The 18695-nt window shown below is 41.9% G+C and overlaps 1 protein-coding gene across 1 annotated transcript in view; it reads left to right on the plus strand.

Annotated features, from left to right (window-relative positions):
* The window catches only part of LOC121003181 (gamma-aminobutyric acid type A receptor subunit pi), a 116724-nt gene extending 98358 nt beyond the window's left edge, over positions 1 to 18366 (plus strand). Inside the window, exons 8-10 of the mRNA XM_040434820.1 lie at positions 3371 to 3523; positions 11423 to 11616; positions 17523 to 18366. Coding sequence (XP_040290754.1) covers positions 3371 to 3523; positions 11423 to 11616; positions 17523 to 17789 — 614 coding nt within the window. The 3' untranslated portion in view covers positions 17790 to 18366. The remainder of the gene's footprint in view (positions 1 to 3370; positions 3524 to 11422; positions 11617 to 17522) is intronic.
* Positions 18367 to 18695: the final 329 nt, after the last annotated feature.

Genomic DNA, 18695 nt, shown 5'->3' on the forward strand with positions numbered 1-18695 from the left:
CATTTAAATAGTGGATTCAGGATCAGGCAACTGGTGTAGTATAGATAGACGATGATTACAGGCTGCATTCAGATACACAGTGGATTTAGAGTCAAGATAAACGGTGTTATATAGCTAGAAATGATTACATGCATCATGCATAAATGGTGGATTTAGGGTCCAGATAAATGGTGTTTTATACAGTCATGTGAAAAAATTAGGACACCCTTTGAAAGCATGTGGTTTTTTGTAACATTTTTAATAAATGGTTATTTCATCTCCGTTTCAACAATACAGAGAGATTAAAGTAATCCAACTAAACAAAGAAAACTGAAGAAAAGTCTTTTCAAGATCTTCTGTAAATGTCATTCTACAAAAATGCCTATTCTAACTGAGGAAAAAGATAGGACACCCTTGCCCCTAATAGCGAGTGTTACCTCCTTTGGCTGAAATAACTGCAGTGAGACGGTTCTTGTAGCCATCTACCAGTCTTCGACATCGGTCTGAGGAAATTTTACCCCACTCCTCAATGCAGAACTTTTTCAGCTGTGAGATGTTTGAGGGGTTTCTTGCACGTACAGCCCTTTTCAAGTCACCCCACAGCATCTCAATGGGATTCAAATCTGGACTTTGACTTGGCCATTCCAGGACTCTCCATTTCTTCTTTTTCAGCCAATCTTTGGTTGATTTACTAGTATGTTTTGGGTCATTGTCATGTTGCATGGTCCAGTTCCGCTTCAGCTTTAATTTTCTAACTGATGGTCTCACATGTTCTTCAAGCACCTTCTGATACACAGTAGAATTCATCGTGGATTCTATGATGGTGAGCTGACCAGGTCCTGCTGCAGCAAAGCAGCCCCAAACCATGACACTTCCACCTCCATGCTTCACAGTTGGTATGAGGTTCTTTTCTTGGAATGCTGTGTTTGGTTTACGCCAAACATGTCCTCTGCTGTTGTGTCCAAATAATTCAATTTTGGACTCATCTGTCCAAAGAACATTATTCCAGAAGTCCTGGTCTTTGTCAACTTTATCTCTGGCAAATGTCAGTCTGGCCTCGATGTTTCTCTTGGAAAGCAAAGGTTTCCTCCTTGCACACCTCCCATGCAAGTTAAACTTGTACAGTCTCTTTCTGATTGTAGAGGCATGTACTTCTACATCAACAGTAGCCAGAGCCTGCTGTAGTTCTCGAGATGACACTTTAGGGTTTTTGGAGACCTCTTTTAGCATCTTGCGGTCTGCTCTTGGGGTGAACTTGCTGGGGCAAGTTCTGGGGCAAGTCCTGGGCATGTTGGCAGTTGTTTTGAAAGCCCTCCACTTGTAGACTATCTTCCGGACAGTGGAATGGCTGATTTCAAAATCTTTTGAGATCTTTTTAAATCCCTTCCCAGACTCATAGGCTGCTACAATCTTTTTTCTGAAGTCCTCTGACAGCTCTTTTGCTCTCACCATGGTGCTCACTCTCACTTCAACAGTCAGGAGCACACCAAACTAAATGTCTGAGGTTTAAATAGGGCAAGCCTCATTCAACATGCAGAGTAACGATCTACTAATTATGTGCACCTGGTGTGAGATCTGAGCCAATTTAAGAGGGAATACATGTGAGGGTGTCCTATCTTTTTCCTCAGTTAGAATAGGCATTTTTGTAGAATGACATTTACAGAAGATCTTGAAAAGACTTTTCTTCAGTTTTCTTTGTTTAGTTGGATTACTTTAATCTCTCTGTATTGTTGAAACGGAGATGAAATAACCATTTATTAAAAATGTTACAAAAAACCACATGCTTTCAAAGGGTGTCCTAATTTTTTCACATGACTGTAGATGGGAAATGATTACAGGCAGCATTAGGATAAATAGTGGATTAAGGATCAGATAAATGTTGTTGTACTGATAGAAGATGCTTACAGGCAGCATTCAGATAAACGGTGGGTACAGGGTCCAAATAAATGGTGCTCAATAGATAGAAGATGCTTACAGGCTGAATTCAGCTAAACATTGGATTTAGGGTCCAGATAAATGGTGTTATATAGATAGAAGGTGCTTACAGGCAGCATTCATATAAACAGTGGATTCAGAGTCCAGATAAATGGTGTAGTATAGATAGTAGATGATTACAGGCTGAATTTAGATAAACAGTGGGTACATGGTCCAAATAAATGGTTTTATATAGATAGTAGATGATTGCAGGCAGCATTCATATAAACAGTGGATTCAGAGACCAGATAAATGGTGTAGTATAGATAGTAGATGATTACAGGCTGAATTTAGATAAACAGTGGGTACATGGTCCAAATAAATAGTGTTATATAGATAGTAGATGATTGCAGGCAGCATTCAGATAAACAGTGGATTCAGGGTCCAAAAAAATGGTGTAGTATAGATAGAAGATAATTACAGGCAGCAATCAGATACACAGTGGATTCAGGGTCCAGATAAATGGTGTTGTTTAGATAGAAGATGATTACAGGCAGCATTCAGATACACAGTGGATTCAGGGTCCAGATAAATGGTGTTGTTTAGATAGAAGATGATTTCAGGCAGCATTCAGATACACAGTGGATTCAGGATGCAGATAAATGTTGTTTAAACAGTAGAAAGGGGCAGACTGGAAAATAAAAAAAATTAAAATAAAATAAAGTGGCCCCATGTTGTAGGTGGGTCTAAATGACACAATGTGGGACAGCACAAGTAATCAGGGCCAAAACAACAGAAAGGACAACATAAGTTGGCAGGGCCAGCAACCCCATAATGCAGTACAAAATACTGCCCCTGCAGAACCAAATACCACAATGGAGCACAAAAATACTGCTGCTCTTGCCGCAGTGTTCAACTGTATCAATGTCCTATTCAGGAGGCACCTGCAATCCTACAATCCTACATTCTTTAATGATGAGAGCATTAGATCATTATGCACCTGGCCAGCAGCTTGGGTTGCTCCCGGGGCATCGGCCCATGGGGATATTTCCCTCTAGGTCTATGGCCAGTCCGCCCCTGGATAGAAGATGCGCACAGCATTCAGATAAACTGTGGATTCAGGGTCCAAATACTGTAAATGGTTTTGTGTATTTACCCTGTTGTGTAGAGTGCTTTCCATGTCTTGATAAATATTCTATACTGTATCCAAATACAGTAAATGGTATCATACTGTATATCATGGAAATAAATTGAATCCAACAGGAAGTGCAGCTATATTGGTTCTTAGTGGGAAAACAAAAAATATATAATAGTCACCCAAAAACATAATTATCTCGACCTTAACTTATAGTTAATAATTTATGGCAATATAATATGTATTCCTGTCTGATCATCATAACCAATTTAGAAGCCTTTCAATCAGGTTTATTCAAAACAGTAGCTACTGTGTTAACGCATATTCATCTGTTTTATACAGGAAGATATCCAAAGCTGGTTTTCCATTTTGATCTCAAGAGAAATATCTTATACTTTATTCTGGAGACCTATGTACCATCTATTCTTTTAGTTGTGCTCTCCTGGGTCTCCTTTTGGATCAGTCAGTCTTCAGTACCAGCCAGAATTTGTATAGGTAAGTAAACATTTTATTCATACTCAGGGCAGTAGTGAGAGAAATACTTACGTACAGATGAAGTCATTAACTTGGCACAACTTGACACAATAAGCACATTACCTTCACTTTCAATGGCTTTTATTGTGTTAAATGTCAAGTTAAGGTTTGCTGCAACCGTGTATTTAACACAGTAATGTATGTGTCAAGTTACAGATTGCTACAGTGATCATCCATACAAAATTCTGTTCTATTTCCTTTTAAGATGTAACTTTACACAGTTACAGTTCTGACTGCCTGCAGCTACCAATAGGGGGAGCATAGCAGCCATCTGTATATGCATTTGAATAAGAACTTTATGCAGTTGGCTCCACCTAGTGGCAGCTTCAGGCAACCAGCAATTTATGGTATGGTCCTTTGGGATGGTCATACAGATAACTGCAACAAAGAAACAGAGCTTCATCCCTTAGGCTTTGTTCACATCACTGCTCAGCCTTTCCGTTCTCCGTTTAGGAGCAGGAGAAGGGAAAGGACGGAGAAGGCAGATAACTGAGCCAAACAGAGTCCTTAGGACCCCATAGACTATAATGGGGTCCGTTATGTTACCGCTCAGAACATGATTTTGAAGCGGAGACAAATGTCCTGCCTGCACTACTTTTGTCTCCGCTCCAAAATCATCTTCTGAGCAGAAACCTAACGGGCCCCATTATAGTCTATGGGGTCCTAAGGGCTCCGTTTGGCTCAGTTATGTGCCGAATCCGTCCTTTCCGTTCTCCTGCTCCTAAATGGATACGGATGCTACATGGGATACTGATCAAGATTAATCTGGCATGAAACACAATGTAAGTCAATGGTGCCGGATCCGTTTTTTCGGACACGAAAAAAACCTGATCCTGCACCTATTGACTTACAATGGTTTAGTGCCGGATTCGTCTTGTTAATTTTGGACATAATACAACCGGATCTGTTCTGAACAGATGCAAACGGTTGTATTATTGACCGGATGCGTTTTTGATTATCCCCTGACGGATCCAGCAAAAATGCAGATGTGAAAGTAGCCTAAGGCTACATTCACATGACAGTATTGTGTTGAAGATCCGCAAATTGTGGATCTGCAAAACATGTATACCGGCTTCTGTGCGTTCCGCAATTTGCGGACTGTACATGGCCGCCGCTGTCATAGAAAATGCCTATTGATGTCTACAAAACAAGAATAGTATATACTCTATATTTTTTGGAGGGCCGCAGAACGGAACTACGGATGCGGACAGCACACCGTGTGCTGTCCACATCTTTTGCGACCCCATTGAAATTTTGCGGAGCGGATGCAGACTCATTCATACGATCGTGTTAATGTAGCTTTACTGTACGGTTTTATTTTGGTAAACATATAGTATCACATCAGTCTTTATATAAACAAACAAAATTCAATGGTTTTCAGTATGCTTTCTGATATTGACCATTGTTGATCAAACCCCCTTTCTAATTTTGCATTGGGGCAATATTTTTCTTTTTACTTGTTTTATCCCAGTAGCATGTGCAGAAATGAGCACAAAATGTTAGAGATAATCTTGCAATTTCATTTGGGGCAGGAGTTAACATTATGAGACCACAGTGGCAGAGTTATATCTGATTTGCAGGCTACACCTATTTAATTATTTATACATGCAATTTTGAAGAAAGAAGATACAGTACATACCCTCTAGCTATTATGTTCACCTCTAGTGCTTTACCTGTTAGTTTTTTACCTTTATATAAGCTATACATTGTTACAGCTTATATAATTATTTCTGACACTTCCTACAATTAATGATCACAGTGACTCTCAGCTTAGCGCCTGGTGGAGACCACAGAATTTGCTGGGGAGAATGGCCTTGTTGTGCTGAGATGAGAACCACCGGACCCAATAGTACAAAGGAGGGTGAAGTACACACCCGAGAATTCTAACACACAGGAGGGGGAATTACTTCCTGACCCCAGATGTGGCAATTGGATACCACCTTGGATCACATGTATTCTGTATAAGCTGACCCTGTAAAGAAATTTACATGTGCAACCTGATACTTAGAGCTTACAATCGTATACAACAACATACAGTCAGGTCCATAAATATTGGGACATCAACACAATTCTAAAATTTTTGGCTCTATACACCACCACAATGGATTTGAAATGAAACGAACAAGATGTGCTTTAACTGCAGACTGTCAGCTTTAATTTGAGGGTATTTACATCCAAATCAGGTGAACGGTGTAGGAATTACAACAGTTTGCATATGTGCCTCCCACTTGTTAAGGGACCAAAAGTAATGGAACAGAATAAAAATCAAACTTTCACTTTTTAATACTTGGTTGCAAATCCTTTGCAGTCAATTACAGCCTGAAGTCTGGAACGCATAGACATCACCAGACGCTGGCTTTCATCCCTGGTGATGCTCTGCCAGGCCTCTACTGCAACTGTGTTCAGTTCCTGCTTGTTCTTGGGGCATTTTCCCTTCAGTTTTGTCTTCAGCAAGTGAAATACATGCTCAATCGGATTCAGGTCCGGTGATTGACTTGGCCATTGCATAACATTCTGCTTCTTTCCCTTAAAAAACTATTTGGTTGCTTTTGCAGTATGCTTTGGGTCATTGTCCATCTGCACTGTGAAGTGCCGTCCGATGAGTTCTAAAGCATTTGGCTGAATATGAGCAGATAATATTGCCTGAAACACTTCAGAATTCATCCTGCTGCTTTTGTCAGCAGTCACATCATCAATAAATACAAGAGAACCAGTTCCATTGGCAGCCATAAATCCCCATGCCATGACACTACCACCACCATGCTTCACTGATGAGGTGGTATGCTTAGGATCATGAGCAGTTCCTTTCCTTCTCCATACACTTCTCTTCCCATCACTCTGGTACAAGTTGATCTTGGTCTCATCTGTCCATAGGATGTTGTTCCAGAACTGTGAAGGCTTTTTTAGATGTTGTTTGGCAAACTCTAATCTGGCCTTCCTGTTTTTGAGGCTCACCAATGGTTTACATCTTGTGGTGAACCCTCGATATTCACTCTGGTGAAGTCTTCTCTTGATTGTTGACTTTGACACCGATACACCTACCTCCTGGAGAGAGTTCTTGAACTGGCCAACTGTTGTGGAAGGTGTTTTCTTCACCAGGGAAAGAATTCTTCACTCATCCACCACAGTTGTTTTCCGTGGTCTTCCGGGTCTTTTGGTGTTGCTTAGCTCACCGGTGCGTTCCTTCTTTTTAAGAATGTTCCAAACAGTTGTTTTGGCCACACCTAATGTTTTTGCTATCTCTCTGATGGGTTTGTTTTGTTTTTTCAGCCTAATGATGGCTTGCTTCACTGATAGTGACAGCTCTTTGGATCTCATCTTGAGAGTTGACAGCAACAGATTCCAAATGCAAATAGCACACTTGAAATGAACTTTGGACCTTTTATCTGCTCATTGTAATTGGGATAATGAGGGAATAACACACACCTGGCCATGGAACAGCTGAGAAGCCAATTGCCCCATTACTTTTGGTTCCTTAACAAGTGGGAGGCACATATGCAAACTGTTGTAATTCCTACACCGTTCACCTGATTTGGATACAAATACCCTCAAATTAAAGCTGACAGTCTGCAGTTAAAGCACATCTTGTTCGTTTCATTTCAAATCCATTGTGGTGGTGTATAGAGCCAAAAATGTTACAATTGTTTTGATGTCCCAATATTTATGGACCTGACTGTATATAGCAGCCAAATAACCTTTGTTCATTTAGACCCTTTGGATGTAGTGTTTTAAGTTCAAAGATCCACCATGTTTCTCTTTGAAGTACTCTCTTATCCCAGTCTCCTCCCCTCTTCAATGGAGGGACCATCTCAATCCCCATAAACCTCAAGTTCGAGTAAGCTCCACCATGTTCCATCAGAATGTGTTTGGCCAAAGGGGTATCTCTCTGATGTCTCAAATCCCCCAGATGCTCTGCCACTCGCCTACGGAACTCCCGGGTGGTTTTTCCTATGTATTCCAAACCGCACACACAAGTCGCCCTGTAAATGATGCTTTTAGTTCGACAATTTATAAAGTGTCGGATGGTATACTTTTTACTCGTGATCCTACTCGTAAAAAAAAACGCCCCTGGGCGATAAATGTGCAAGCTACACAGCCACTGCAGCGAAAGCACCCTACTGTGCGCTAGAGCCAAGTCCCTGCGCCTGCCGGTGCCTCGCTGAAGTGACTATGCACCAGACGGTCATGTAGGCTGCACCCTCTACGGTAGGTGACTTGGGGTGTCTCTGCAATCACCTTTTTGATGCACATGAACTCCCTATCGCCATGCCCCTGAGCTGGTGGTAGAAGGAACCACCAAACACAAAGTAGTTGGATGTCAAAGTAAATTCCAGTAACTGTAACACCAATCTGTTATGGGCTTGATATTGACAACCCCTCATAGCAAGAAAAAATTCAACAGCCTTCAATACCAGGCGATGGGGGATGGAGGAGTATAGTGCCTCTACATCAATGGATGCAAGTGCCATACCCTCCTCCATCGACACCCCTTCAAGACGTCCAAGGAGGTCACTAATGTCTCTAACATACGGTATGAAGGTAAAGTTTTTACAAATGGTGCTAAGATGTGATCAACATAAATACCCACATTTGGGCTTAAACTATTTATGCCTGATACAATAGAGCGTCCTTTAAAGGACTTGTCCCCTTGTGGATTTTTGGCAGGCTGTAAAACGTCGCCACAGTGCGTTGTTTTTTATACATAAACTCAAACTCCTCTTCCGATATTAGTTCCTCTGATTTGGCTGTGCATAAGATCTCATATAGTTTTTTCTGATAAACTGAAGTGGGATCACATACGAGTTTCTCATATGTGTTTCTATCAGTCAACAAGTCCAAACACATTTTGAGGACTCCATAATAAAAATATTGCCCCCTTATCGGAGGGCTTAATTTTTATTCCTTGATCTTTTTATAGACTCTGAAGGGCTTTGAATTCAGATTTAGTACAATTGAAGTTGGGCCTCCTTATTGTCAGGTCTTCTAGATCTTAAGAGACCTGCGTAACAAAAACATCTATACAAGTAGGGTCACTCAGGGGCGGCATCTTAACACTTTTATTCTTCAGGGCGGTAAAAGGGCTTTTGCCCTTTTGGGGCCTACTCTCACTTAAGTTGTACAGTAACTGGACATCTTGTAAAACCTCAGGTGAGATGCCCAATTCTTTACTTTCTCGTTTAGCTTTTAAGGAAAAGTATTTGTGCCATCTTAGTTTTTTTTACAAAAAGATTCATATCTTTGATCTAATTGAATAGATTGAAGCTGGAGGTAGGGACAAAGGAGAGGCCTCTATTGAGGATCCCCATTTCAAATGGTTGTAGATGTTTGTTGGAGAGGTTGACTATTTGACTTTGTTGTCTTGAGGTGTGTTGGGGTATGTGAATGTTTGTTTTTTGTGGGTTGCGGTTCCACAGTTGATAGGGTCCACCTGGTTCTAAAAAATTATACTGGCTACTCGTATCACGCCCCCCCGTTTGCCTCTGCCTCTCTGACGTGTTCTCCCCCTCCCTCGATTACTCTGTTCCTCCTCCTTGTCACTCTCTGAGGCCTCAGTGTCACTTGATGTAATCTCTGACTCGTGTGTTTTAGTGTAAGATGTGCCCCGATCAATAGTGGTATAGACACAATTGTCTTTAAAATCTTGGAGGTTCATATTGAATTGATGACGTCTCCGTTCCTTTAAGTGGAACTGAAATTTATCTAAAGTGTTTTTAAGTTGCAGTTCCTTATTTGAAAAATCAGATTCTTGTTTAAAGGTCTGGGTTAACTCAATCTGCTCCTTCAATTTAGTTCCCAGAGTGCCCAGATTATTTTTCTCCTCCAATAATAAAAGAATAAAGTGCAAGGAGCTCTTAGTTGCCTTGTCTTCCCATTCCCATTTACTCGTCAATGCCGCGTTTCTGCATCTCCTTGCCGGAGTTAGAGTTATCCTCAGGCCTCTGGGAACTAACTGATGTTTTATATCATTTTCTAAAGACTGGACCTCCCACCACAAAGTTATTTGTTCTTTATAGATTTTGGTGGGTTATTTGAATGCTGCTTTGAATGAAGGAATATATCTCATTTGGACCAAAGTCTTTTCTGAGAAGACTTCTAGTGCATCGGAAAGCCACTGATTTTTATCCACACCAGTGGTCAAAAAGCCTGCCAATAACCCCTAAGATCTGAAGACCAAAAAAATATCACACGACCAGGTGTCTATGGTCAATGCTAATTATACAAGACTTATACCAAGGGGATCACAGACTAATTTACAAATCGGTATCTCGATAAAACATTTAATTCATACTAATTAAAAGGCCCAAATGGAGGATAGCGAACAGTAATTTCTTTGGGGATCACTAGCTTGATGAACAGATTGATATTTCTGCTTCCCCAGGCAACTGGACTTAACCGTTGCATAACGTCTTTCTATCCCTTTTATCTTCCATACTGTTATTTTGCACTGTATTTATACGTCTGTGTATTTTATGTAATATTTTCTATCATAACCCCATTGTTTGTACGCATTGTCCATTTCCCTTTAATAAGAGCCTTCTTGTCTTCTAATGATTCCATGACCTTAGAAGAAGTGAATGACGGAGTGCTGACAGAGGGAGGTCCAGGGTGACCCTGCAGGCGCCCATCCTGAATCAAAGGGTCCATTTACACGTCCGTAAGTGTTCTGCGGATCCGCAAAACACGGACACTGGCAATGTGCATTCCGCAATTTGCGGACAGCACATCGCCGGCACTATAATAGAAAATGCTTAATCTTGTACGCAATTGCGGACAAGAATAGGACATGTTCTATTTTTTGGGCGGAAACGGAAGCACGGATAAGGAAGTGCGGATCCGAAAATGCCGATGCAGACAGCACATTCCGGCCCCATTGAAAATGAATGGATCTGCACCCAATCCGCAAAATTGCAGAACGGATGCGGACCCATTTTGCGGACGTGTGAATGGACCCTTAGTCTGTGATCCTGAAAGTACTCGATAATGAATAAATCAAGATGTTTAAAATATTTTGGGGGTCATTTATTAACCTGAAATACGCCTATGTTACATGAAATACTTCCTATATATATCTGCTACTTCTCCCCGCTCATGGCAGGTTCGTCTCATTCATAATTTTCTACACCTATTTTAGGCCGCATGCACACGACCGTGGTGTGTTTTGTGGTCCGCAAATCACGGATCTGTAAAACACGGATGGCGTCCGTGCGCGTTCCGCAATTTGCGGAACAGCACGGACAGCCTTTACAAATAACTGCCTATTCTTGTTCGCAAGGCGCGGACAAGAATAGGACATGTTGCATTTTTTTTTTGCGGGCCCAAGGAACGGAGCAACGGCACTCCATGTGCTGTCCGCATCTTTTGGGGCCCCATTGAAGTGAATGGGTCTGCATCCGAGTCGCCAAAACGGCAGCTCGGATGCGGACCAAAACAACGGCCGTGTGCATGAGGCCTTAGGCGTAGAAAATGCAAGGAAGTTATGTTACATTTAGAACTGGAGCTGGATGTGCCAAAGTTATGAAGAGGCCTGCGCCTCCTCATAACTTCGGCAATCCTCCGCCAGTGCTGGGGCTTTATTAAGACCGGCGTCTAAAACGCCGATCTTAATAAATGACCCCCTTTGTTTCCATTTTTATACATTTGCATATTATGAACATGTCTATTGATCCTGTGATTTCTATAATTCCACGACTTTTCAAGGCTAAGGAGTGCACAACAGCTCCATTAAGGTTTACACGGATGGTTTGTGCACTTCTTGTGATTGTAGATTGTGTTGTACTTTGCTCATTTCTACTTTGCACCTTTCATACCCAAATGCAACCATACATAATGTTATGTCTCTGCTATGATGAATTTTTGCAGGTGTCACAACAGTCCTTACCATGACAACACTTATGATGGGCGCCAGGACCTCTCTGCCCAATGCAAACTGCTTTATAAAGGCAATAGATGTCTACCTTGGCATTTGCTTCAGTTTTATATTTGGAGCCCTTCTGGAATATGCAATCGCACACTTTTGCACCCTTCATCGACTGGACCAAAAGAACATCATAAAGGTAAGTACTCAGTACACAAACTCTAAGACATACGTCCATTCCTGTGCTTCTGTCTTTTCTCTCTTTAAACCAGTATGACAGTAGGGCCTTGTTCACACCTACTTACTTTACACCTGTAGTCTCTAATCTGTAGTTCTCCAGCTGGTTAGAAACCATTGACTGTCCCCCCATGCTCCAGGTTGGAGCAGGGGCGTAACGATCGGGGGGAGGATGTAACGGAGCCCGGCATTGGCACTGTATTTCCTGCCGGGCCCCGTCAGTGCACTCAGTTCACTGCATCATGTACTCCAGGCCTCCAGCATCATGCCCTGGCGCTGCCCTACTAAAACTAGTGTCAAATTAAGCAGGTGGGCGGAGCCTAACTGATGTTAGTTGGGTCACGCCCACCTGCTTAATTTGTGACTAATTATGGCAGCGCTGGGGCCTGATGCTTGAGGCATGGAGTGCATGATGCAGGTGAACTGAGTGCTCTGATGGGGCTCGGCATGAAGTACAGTGACAATACTGGGCACTGGGTTACATGTGAGTGAATACTGAGGGCTGTGGGGGGCACTACTGGGCACAGTGGGGGGCACTACTGGGGGAAGTAGGGGACACTACTAGGGGCTGTGGGGCCACTACTAGGGCAGTGGGGGGCACTACTGGGGGCAGTGGGGGGCACTACTGGGGGCAGTGGGGGACACTACTGGGGGCAGTGGGGGACACTACTGGGGGCTGTGGGGGGCATTACTGGGGGCAGAGGGGGGCACTACTGGGGGCAGTGGGAGACACTACTAGGGGCTGTGGGGGACACTTCATGGGGGCAGTGGGGGACACTACTAGGGGCTGTGAGGGGAACTACTAGGGGCTGTGGGGGGAACTACTAGAGGCTGTGGGGGACACTTCTAGGGGGCAGTGGGGGACACTACGGGGGGCACTACTGGGGGCAGTGGGGGACATTACTAGGGGAAGGGAGGACATTACCGGGGAAGTGGGGGACACTACTAGGGGCAGTGGGGGACACTACTGGGGGCAGTGGGGGACATTACAGGGGGCATTATTGCAGGATGAGGGACCAGGGGTGTAACAATCGCGGTCACAGAGGGTGCAACCGGTCATAACGTGGGGGAGGGGAACTCCCTATCCAAAGTTTGCCCTGGGGCCCATAACACTCTAGTTATGCCACTGGGTTGGAGACCCCCCACTCTGCACCTCAATTTACTCTAGAGTGGTGGTCCACAACCTGTAGCTCTTTACATTGCCTGGAAACTACAGAAGCAGTATAGCAGAGCTTGAGGACATGTGACATTTCAGCTAAATCTTAGTCCAGCGTCAAGTACACCCAGCACACTCCCCACTAAAGCTTTGGCTCTTGCAGCTCTCATGCCCCGCTAATTTCTTATAGGCACAGTCCCTGGATAGATTGATAGGCAGAATAAAATCCCATCTGTTCATCAGTGTGAAGTGCAATTAAGGGTGTTTTGGAACCTCGGTACACTTTTATTACAATTAGTAAGCGAACTGTTCATGACTTAAAAGTCAGGGCTTTAAAGGGAACCTGTCACCATGAAAATGCAGTGCAATCTGCAGGCAGCAGGTTATAGAGCAGGAGGAGCTGAGCAAATTTATATATAGTTTTATGGGAAATAATTCATTAAAACTCATAAAAATTTATAAATGATACCTTTCGTTAGATAGGTGGGTCCATAATGACTGGACAGTGGCAGACTATTTGGGGACCCACTCCAAATGGTAACACCCAGTTGTCAATTTAGTCATACATTTCTAGGATGAATAAAAAAGGAACAACACAATGCACAGTTTTAAGAAAATATTCTCCAGAACTATAAAATAATGGGGAATACAAGTATTTACAGGCATGTCGAGAAAGGTGACTGGATCTTTTTGAAAGAGCTTTTGGGCGTTCCCCTCCCACTGGATGTGGGAACAAAAGCATACTTATCTTCTCCACGCTGCTCAGTTCTGCCTCCGGTTCTGTCTTGGGGAACATGTCACCATCACGGCCAGACACTGGCAACAGTAGCACATGAGATTACGGTCCATTCCAGAAATTGAGAAGCAGGGACCAAAGCATCCGGAACGGAGCGGTAGGGAGCAGATAAGGCTACTTTCACACTTGCATTGTTAATTCCGGTATTGAGATCCGGCAGAGGATCTCACTACTGGAATTAAACGGATCCATTTTGATTTTGCACATCAGGATGCATCCGCTCTATTAGGATGCAGTTGTGTGAAATCAAAACAAAACAAAAAAACGGAAAGTCAATGGGTGACGGATCCGTTTTTTTTAGGCTCCAAAAAAATCGGGATCCGTCACCATTGACTTACATTGTTTTCAGTTTTTTTCAGTTTTTGTGTCTGGTCACAAAACGGAATGCTGCCGGAACGGGAACTGGCAGAATTTTTTTGCCATCGATCTGCTATCGAGCGGTCTTTTTTGACACAGAACTAAGGGTACTTTCACACTAGCGTTGTTAGAATCCGGCAGGCAGTTCCGGCAACGGAACTGCCTACCGGATCCGGCAATCCGTATACAAACGGAAAGCTGTTTTTTCCAAAACCGTTAGACGGATGCGGTGAAATACCGGATCCGTCTCATCCAGTATAATCCGGAGTAACGGATCTGGTATTTTAATTTTTTTCAAAGATCAAAAGAGAAAACCCGCTCCTCCTATATCCCGGCGCATGCGCAGACTGGAAAACCGGATCCGGCGATGTGGCAATTTCTGGAACACTTGGTATCCTACATTAATACATCTCTATGGAAATTAATGCCGGATCCAGCAAGAGCAGTATTGTTCTGAGATTTTGTCCGGAAAAAATACCGCAGCGGTCAAATACCGTCCAAGGGACGGAACGCAAGACACCATGATGCATACTGAACAGATTGCTTTCCTTTTAGAATGCATTAGGACAAAACTGATGTGTTTTTCTCCGGTATTAAGACCCTTTACCGGATTTTAATACCGGAAAAGAATAACACTAGTGTGAAAGTACCCTAAGTTTCCTCCCTGCTGACCATTCTGTTACTTTTATGCTTCATTCCTTTGCAATAGGCGTTATATAAGCTTAATTAATATATCCGGAGCAAGGGTAAAGATCAACATCTTACCGGGAGTCTTTTAAATATAATTGCTCATTTGCTGCCTCTCGAATAAGTAACTGCACAGTGCGAACCACGACAGGCACCGTACTCAGCCTCGTCGGACTGTGTGATGTTCTTTATTGTCTAATTCCTTAGATGTTCCTTATTTATATTTCATACTGAAATCTCTTTGCCTTATCGAGACCTTTCCTTTCTCTAGAATGTAAAAACTTCTTGCAAGGACATATTTTTTTTACAGTTATTACTTTTGTTAAAAAAAAATACAGTAAATCAGTAATAAAAAATGCAGTTATCTGATAACCAGACAATTAAAAAGTTCTCATATTTATTGCTAATATCATTAAACTAATGGATGTATGTAGAATGTACTGGAATAATACCATTTGTGTAAGTAGATGCCCACATGAAATCCTTATAAATGAGACATCGTTCGTTAGGCTCTGTTCACACTACTGCATTCCATTCTGCTGGTTTTCTGTTTTTGATGGTGTGAATAGACCGATAAACCTATGAGAAGTCAATGGGATCAGCCAAATGCCTTAAAAGGGTTGTCCGGGTTCAGAGCTGAACCGGGACATATCCCCATTTTCACCCAGGCAGGCACCCTGACATGAGCAACAGGCTAGGGCCAATGAATTAACTTTTCACCCATTCATTGGGTGATCGGCAACATGAGCAACGGATGCTCTGGACCCATTCTCAGTTTAGCCCCATTGAATGGAGTGAAACTGCGAATGGACATTTGCCAGTGGCGTCCGTCCAGACACCGAGGCAAAAAAGAACATGACTTTTCTCGGGGTGGTTGCGGCTTTAAACTGCATGAATGGCAGCACTGCCTCCCATTGAAAACAAGGCGTAACAGATGCAGCCTGGACACTGACGACTTTTTGGCCGTTAATCCATGGAAAATTCATCCATCAAAAGACAACTTCCAAAGCAGTACTGTTTTAGAATACCAAATAATATTTGAAAGAATGCTGCAATTTATGTACCAAAATAATTCCCCCATACAATATCTAAATAATATCTCCATACAGTATCAAAATAATGCTAGCATGTAGATGTGTCCACCCTTTTCTTTTATCAGATTTGGTTATGGACTTCCAATTTCTTACAAAATAAATTCAATATAACATCGTAACATGCAAGCAAAGGGAACCTATCACGTTGAACATAGTGTTTGAGCTAAAGGCATTTTATGGAGCAAAGGTTCAGTAAAACCTGTAATTTATACTTTTAAATCTCTGCCCATTCAAGGCTTTGAAGTCCAGGAGGCGGTCCTATCAGTGATTGACAGCTATCTGTGTATACACAGTCAAAGAGGGACGGCTGTCAGTCACTGATAGGACCGTCTCCTGGACTTCAAAGCCCAGAATGAGCAGGAATTTGTATTAATTACCAGTTTTACTTAATCTTTTCCCATAAAACTATATAGCAATCTGCTCAGCTCCTCCAGCTCGATAACATGGTACCTGTGGCTATTTTTGCATTTTCATGGGGACGGGTTCCCTTTAACATCCTGCAATTCTCATTACAAACACTAGGTGGCTACACATAGACATGTAGGATAGACATCTCGTGATACAGTATCACAAAATATGTTGTTTTTTCATCTCACACCACACATCTTGAATAGGTTGAGCCAAGAGCAAAAATAAAGACACACAGCACACATTTGTACAAGCCCTAGTCTACCCGACTGCTGGTATTGTTAGTGGAGCTCATGTTGCTCTTGGAGGCCCATCCTAAAGGAGATCTTTTAGGAAACTGTTGTATGGGTGCCTATTTTACGAATGCCCCAGAACAGAGCCTCAAACTAAGAACACCATCCATTCATCACCTTGCAGCCATGGGACCCATAGGACGACTCTATTGTTTTAAGGGAATCTGTCACCAAGATAGATATTATTAACTAGGAGCATCTATAAGATTTGAGATCAACTCAAAAACCTGGCAGTGTTTTTTTGGCCTGCTGAATCCTGGCATGTTTGCATGGTAGCGGCGAGATCTCCACCAGACCCCATTATAGTCAATGGGGCTGGCAGACATTCCGGTAACTTCCGGCACAACCTACCAGAACTACTGCTGGCAGTGGGAAATAGGTTTAACATGGTAAATGTTGTCGAAAATCTACAAATCATTGTAGCTGTCGAGGTCATTGAACTAAGAGATTCCTAAAAATGTAAATGTAAGAAATTGAACATGGGTGTATTTGGTGTCCATACATTAGTAGTAGTGTTGAGAGCGAATATTCGAAAAGTTTATTTTTATCTCAAATATCGCCACTTTGAGAATTCACAAATATTTAGAATATAGTGCTATATATTCGGTTTTTTTAGAATATTTGTTCTTTTTTCCATCTGACGTCATGATTCCTCCCTGCTTAAGTTGCTTGTGGGCCAATGACTTATTGGCCCACAAGCAAGAAGCAGGGAGGAATCATGTGTTCAGATGGAAAAAATATTCGAAAAACCAATATATAGCACTATATTCTATAGTGCTATATACTTGTTTTTGACCCACACCTGTATTGATTGCGTAATATTCGCATATTACGCGATCATTACCTTGCCGATTTTCGAGTAAAAAGAAAAGAATGTAGAATATAACAAATATTCGAATTCGCGAATATTCGATGATTATTCTACAAAATATTTGTGAAATATCACAAATTCTAATATGACCCTTGCCGCTTATCACTAATTAGTAGTACTACAACTATTCCTACTGCTAGTAATAATAATACTAATAATAGTAGTAACAATACTAATAATGTTTGATGTATCCATTTTACCTACAGGATCTTGAAGAAGAAGACATTGACATGAATGGGACCATTAATGCGGTTTCCAGTCGGGAAAACAGTCGAACCAAAACAGACACCAGTAAAAATGAGAAGAGGCGGGGTGGTCGCATTCTCTTGTCACTCATGAAGAGAATCCAATGTATTTTGTATTGCTTCCAGATTAAGAATCCACATCACATCGATAACTACTCTAGACTTTCTTTTCCGTTGTGCTTTATTGTAGTTAATGTTTTTTACTGGGTGTATTATTTGTATTTTTGAAACAATTATGCTACAGAATATACAAAAGTACCTCTAAAAGCCAAAAAAAACCACACACTCGAATAGTAATATTCTTTTGTAAAATAAATGCAAGAAATTATAATTATTGCTGTTAATTAGGGAAATGTTTTGCAAATAAGTGCAATAATATTTATATTGGTGACACATGAACAAAGGGATTTTCCTATCTCAAATGATCACACTTTTCTAAGCTATGGCATCACTTTCTGATAGGCAGCGCTCCTTGCACAGGGAAGCTCCAGCCTAATTCACTTGTGGATGCTTATGTGCACAATATGCCATGTAAAACTGAGAAGCGACTGTAGTTGTAAACCAGAACTGTGGGCCCTTTATTCTCCAGACCACCAGGGGGTCCAGCAGCCGGAACCACACCAATCAGAAAGTGAGGGTATATACTACCAATATGCCATCGCTTTCTGAGATGGGACTTCTTTAATGGGCTGCCTCTGCCTGCAGAATGGAATAAGCCATTCAATACGTAAAAAGTTAGAACCATATATTTCTGCTTCCTACAAGTGTGTGAATGGGGACAAAAAAACAATAGGCAAAAAATATGTTACAAACATATACATACAGTACAGACCAAAAGTTTGGACACACCTTCTCATTCAAAGAGTTTTCTTTATTTTCATGACTATGAAAATTGTAGATTCACACTGAAGGCATCAAAACTATGAATTAACACATGTGGAATTATATACATAACAAGTGTGAAACAACTGAAAATATGTCATATTCTAGGTTCTTCAAAGTAGCCACCTTTTGCTTTGATTACTGCTTTGCACACTCTTGGCATTCTCTTGATGAGCTTCAAGAGGTAGTCCCCTGAAATGGTTTTCACTTCACAGGTGTGCCCTGTCAGGTTTAATAAGTGGGATTTCTTGC

The sequence above is a fragment of the Bufo bufo genome, chromosome 6, assembly GCF_905171765.1.
Source record: "Bufo bufo chromosome 6, aBufBuf1.1, whole genome shotgun sequence".
Lineage (NCBI taxonomy): Eukaryota > Metazoa > Chordata > Amphibia > Anura > Bufonidae > Bufo > Bufo bufo.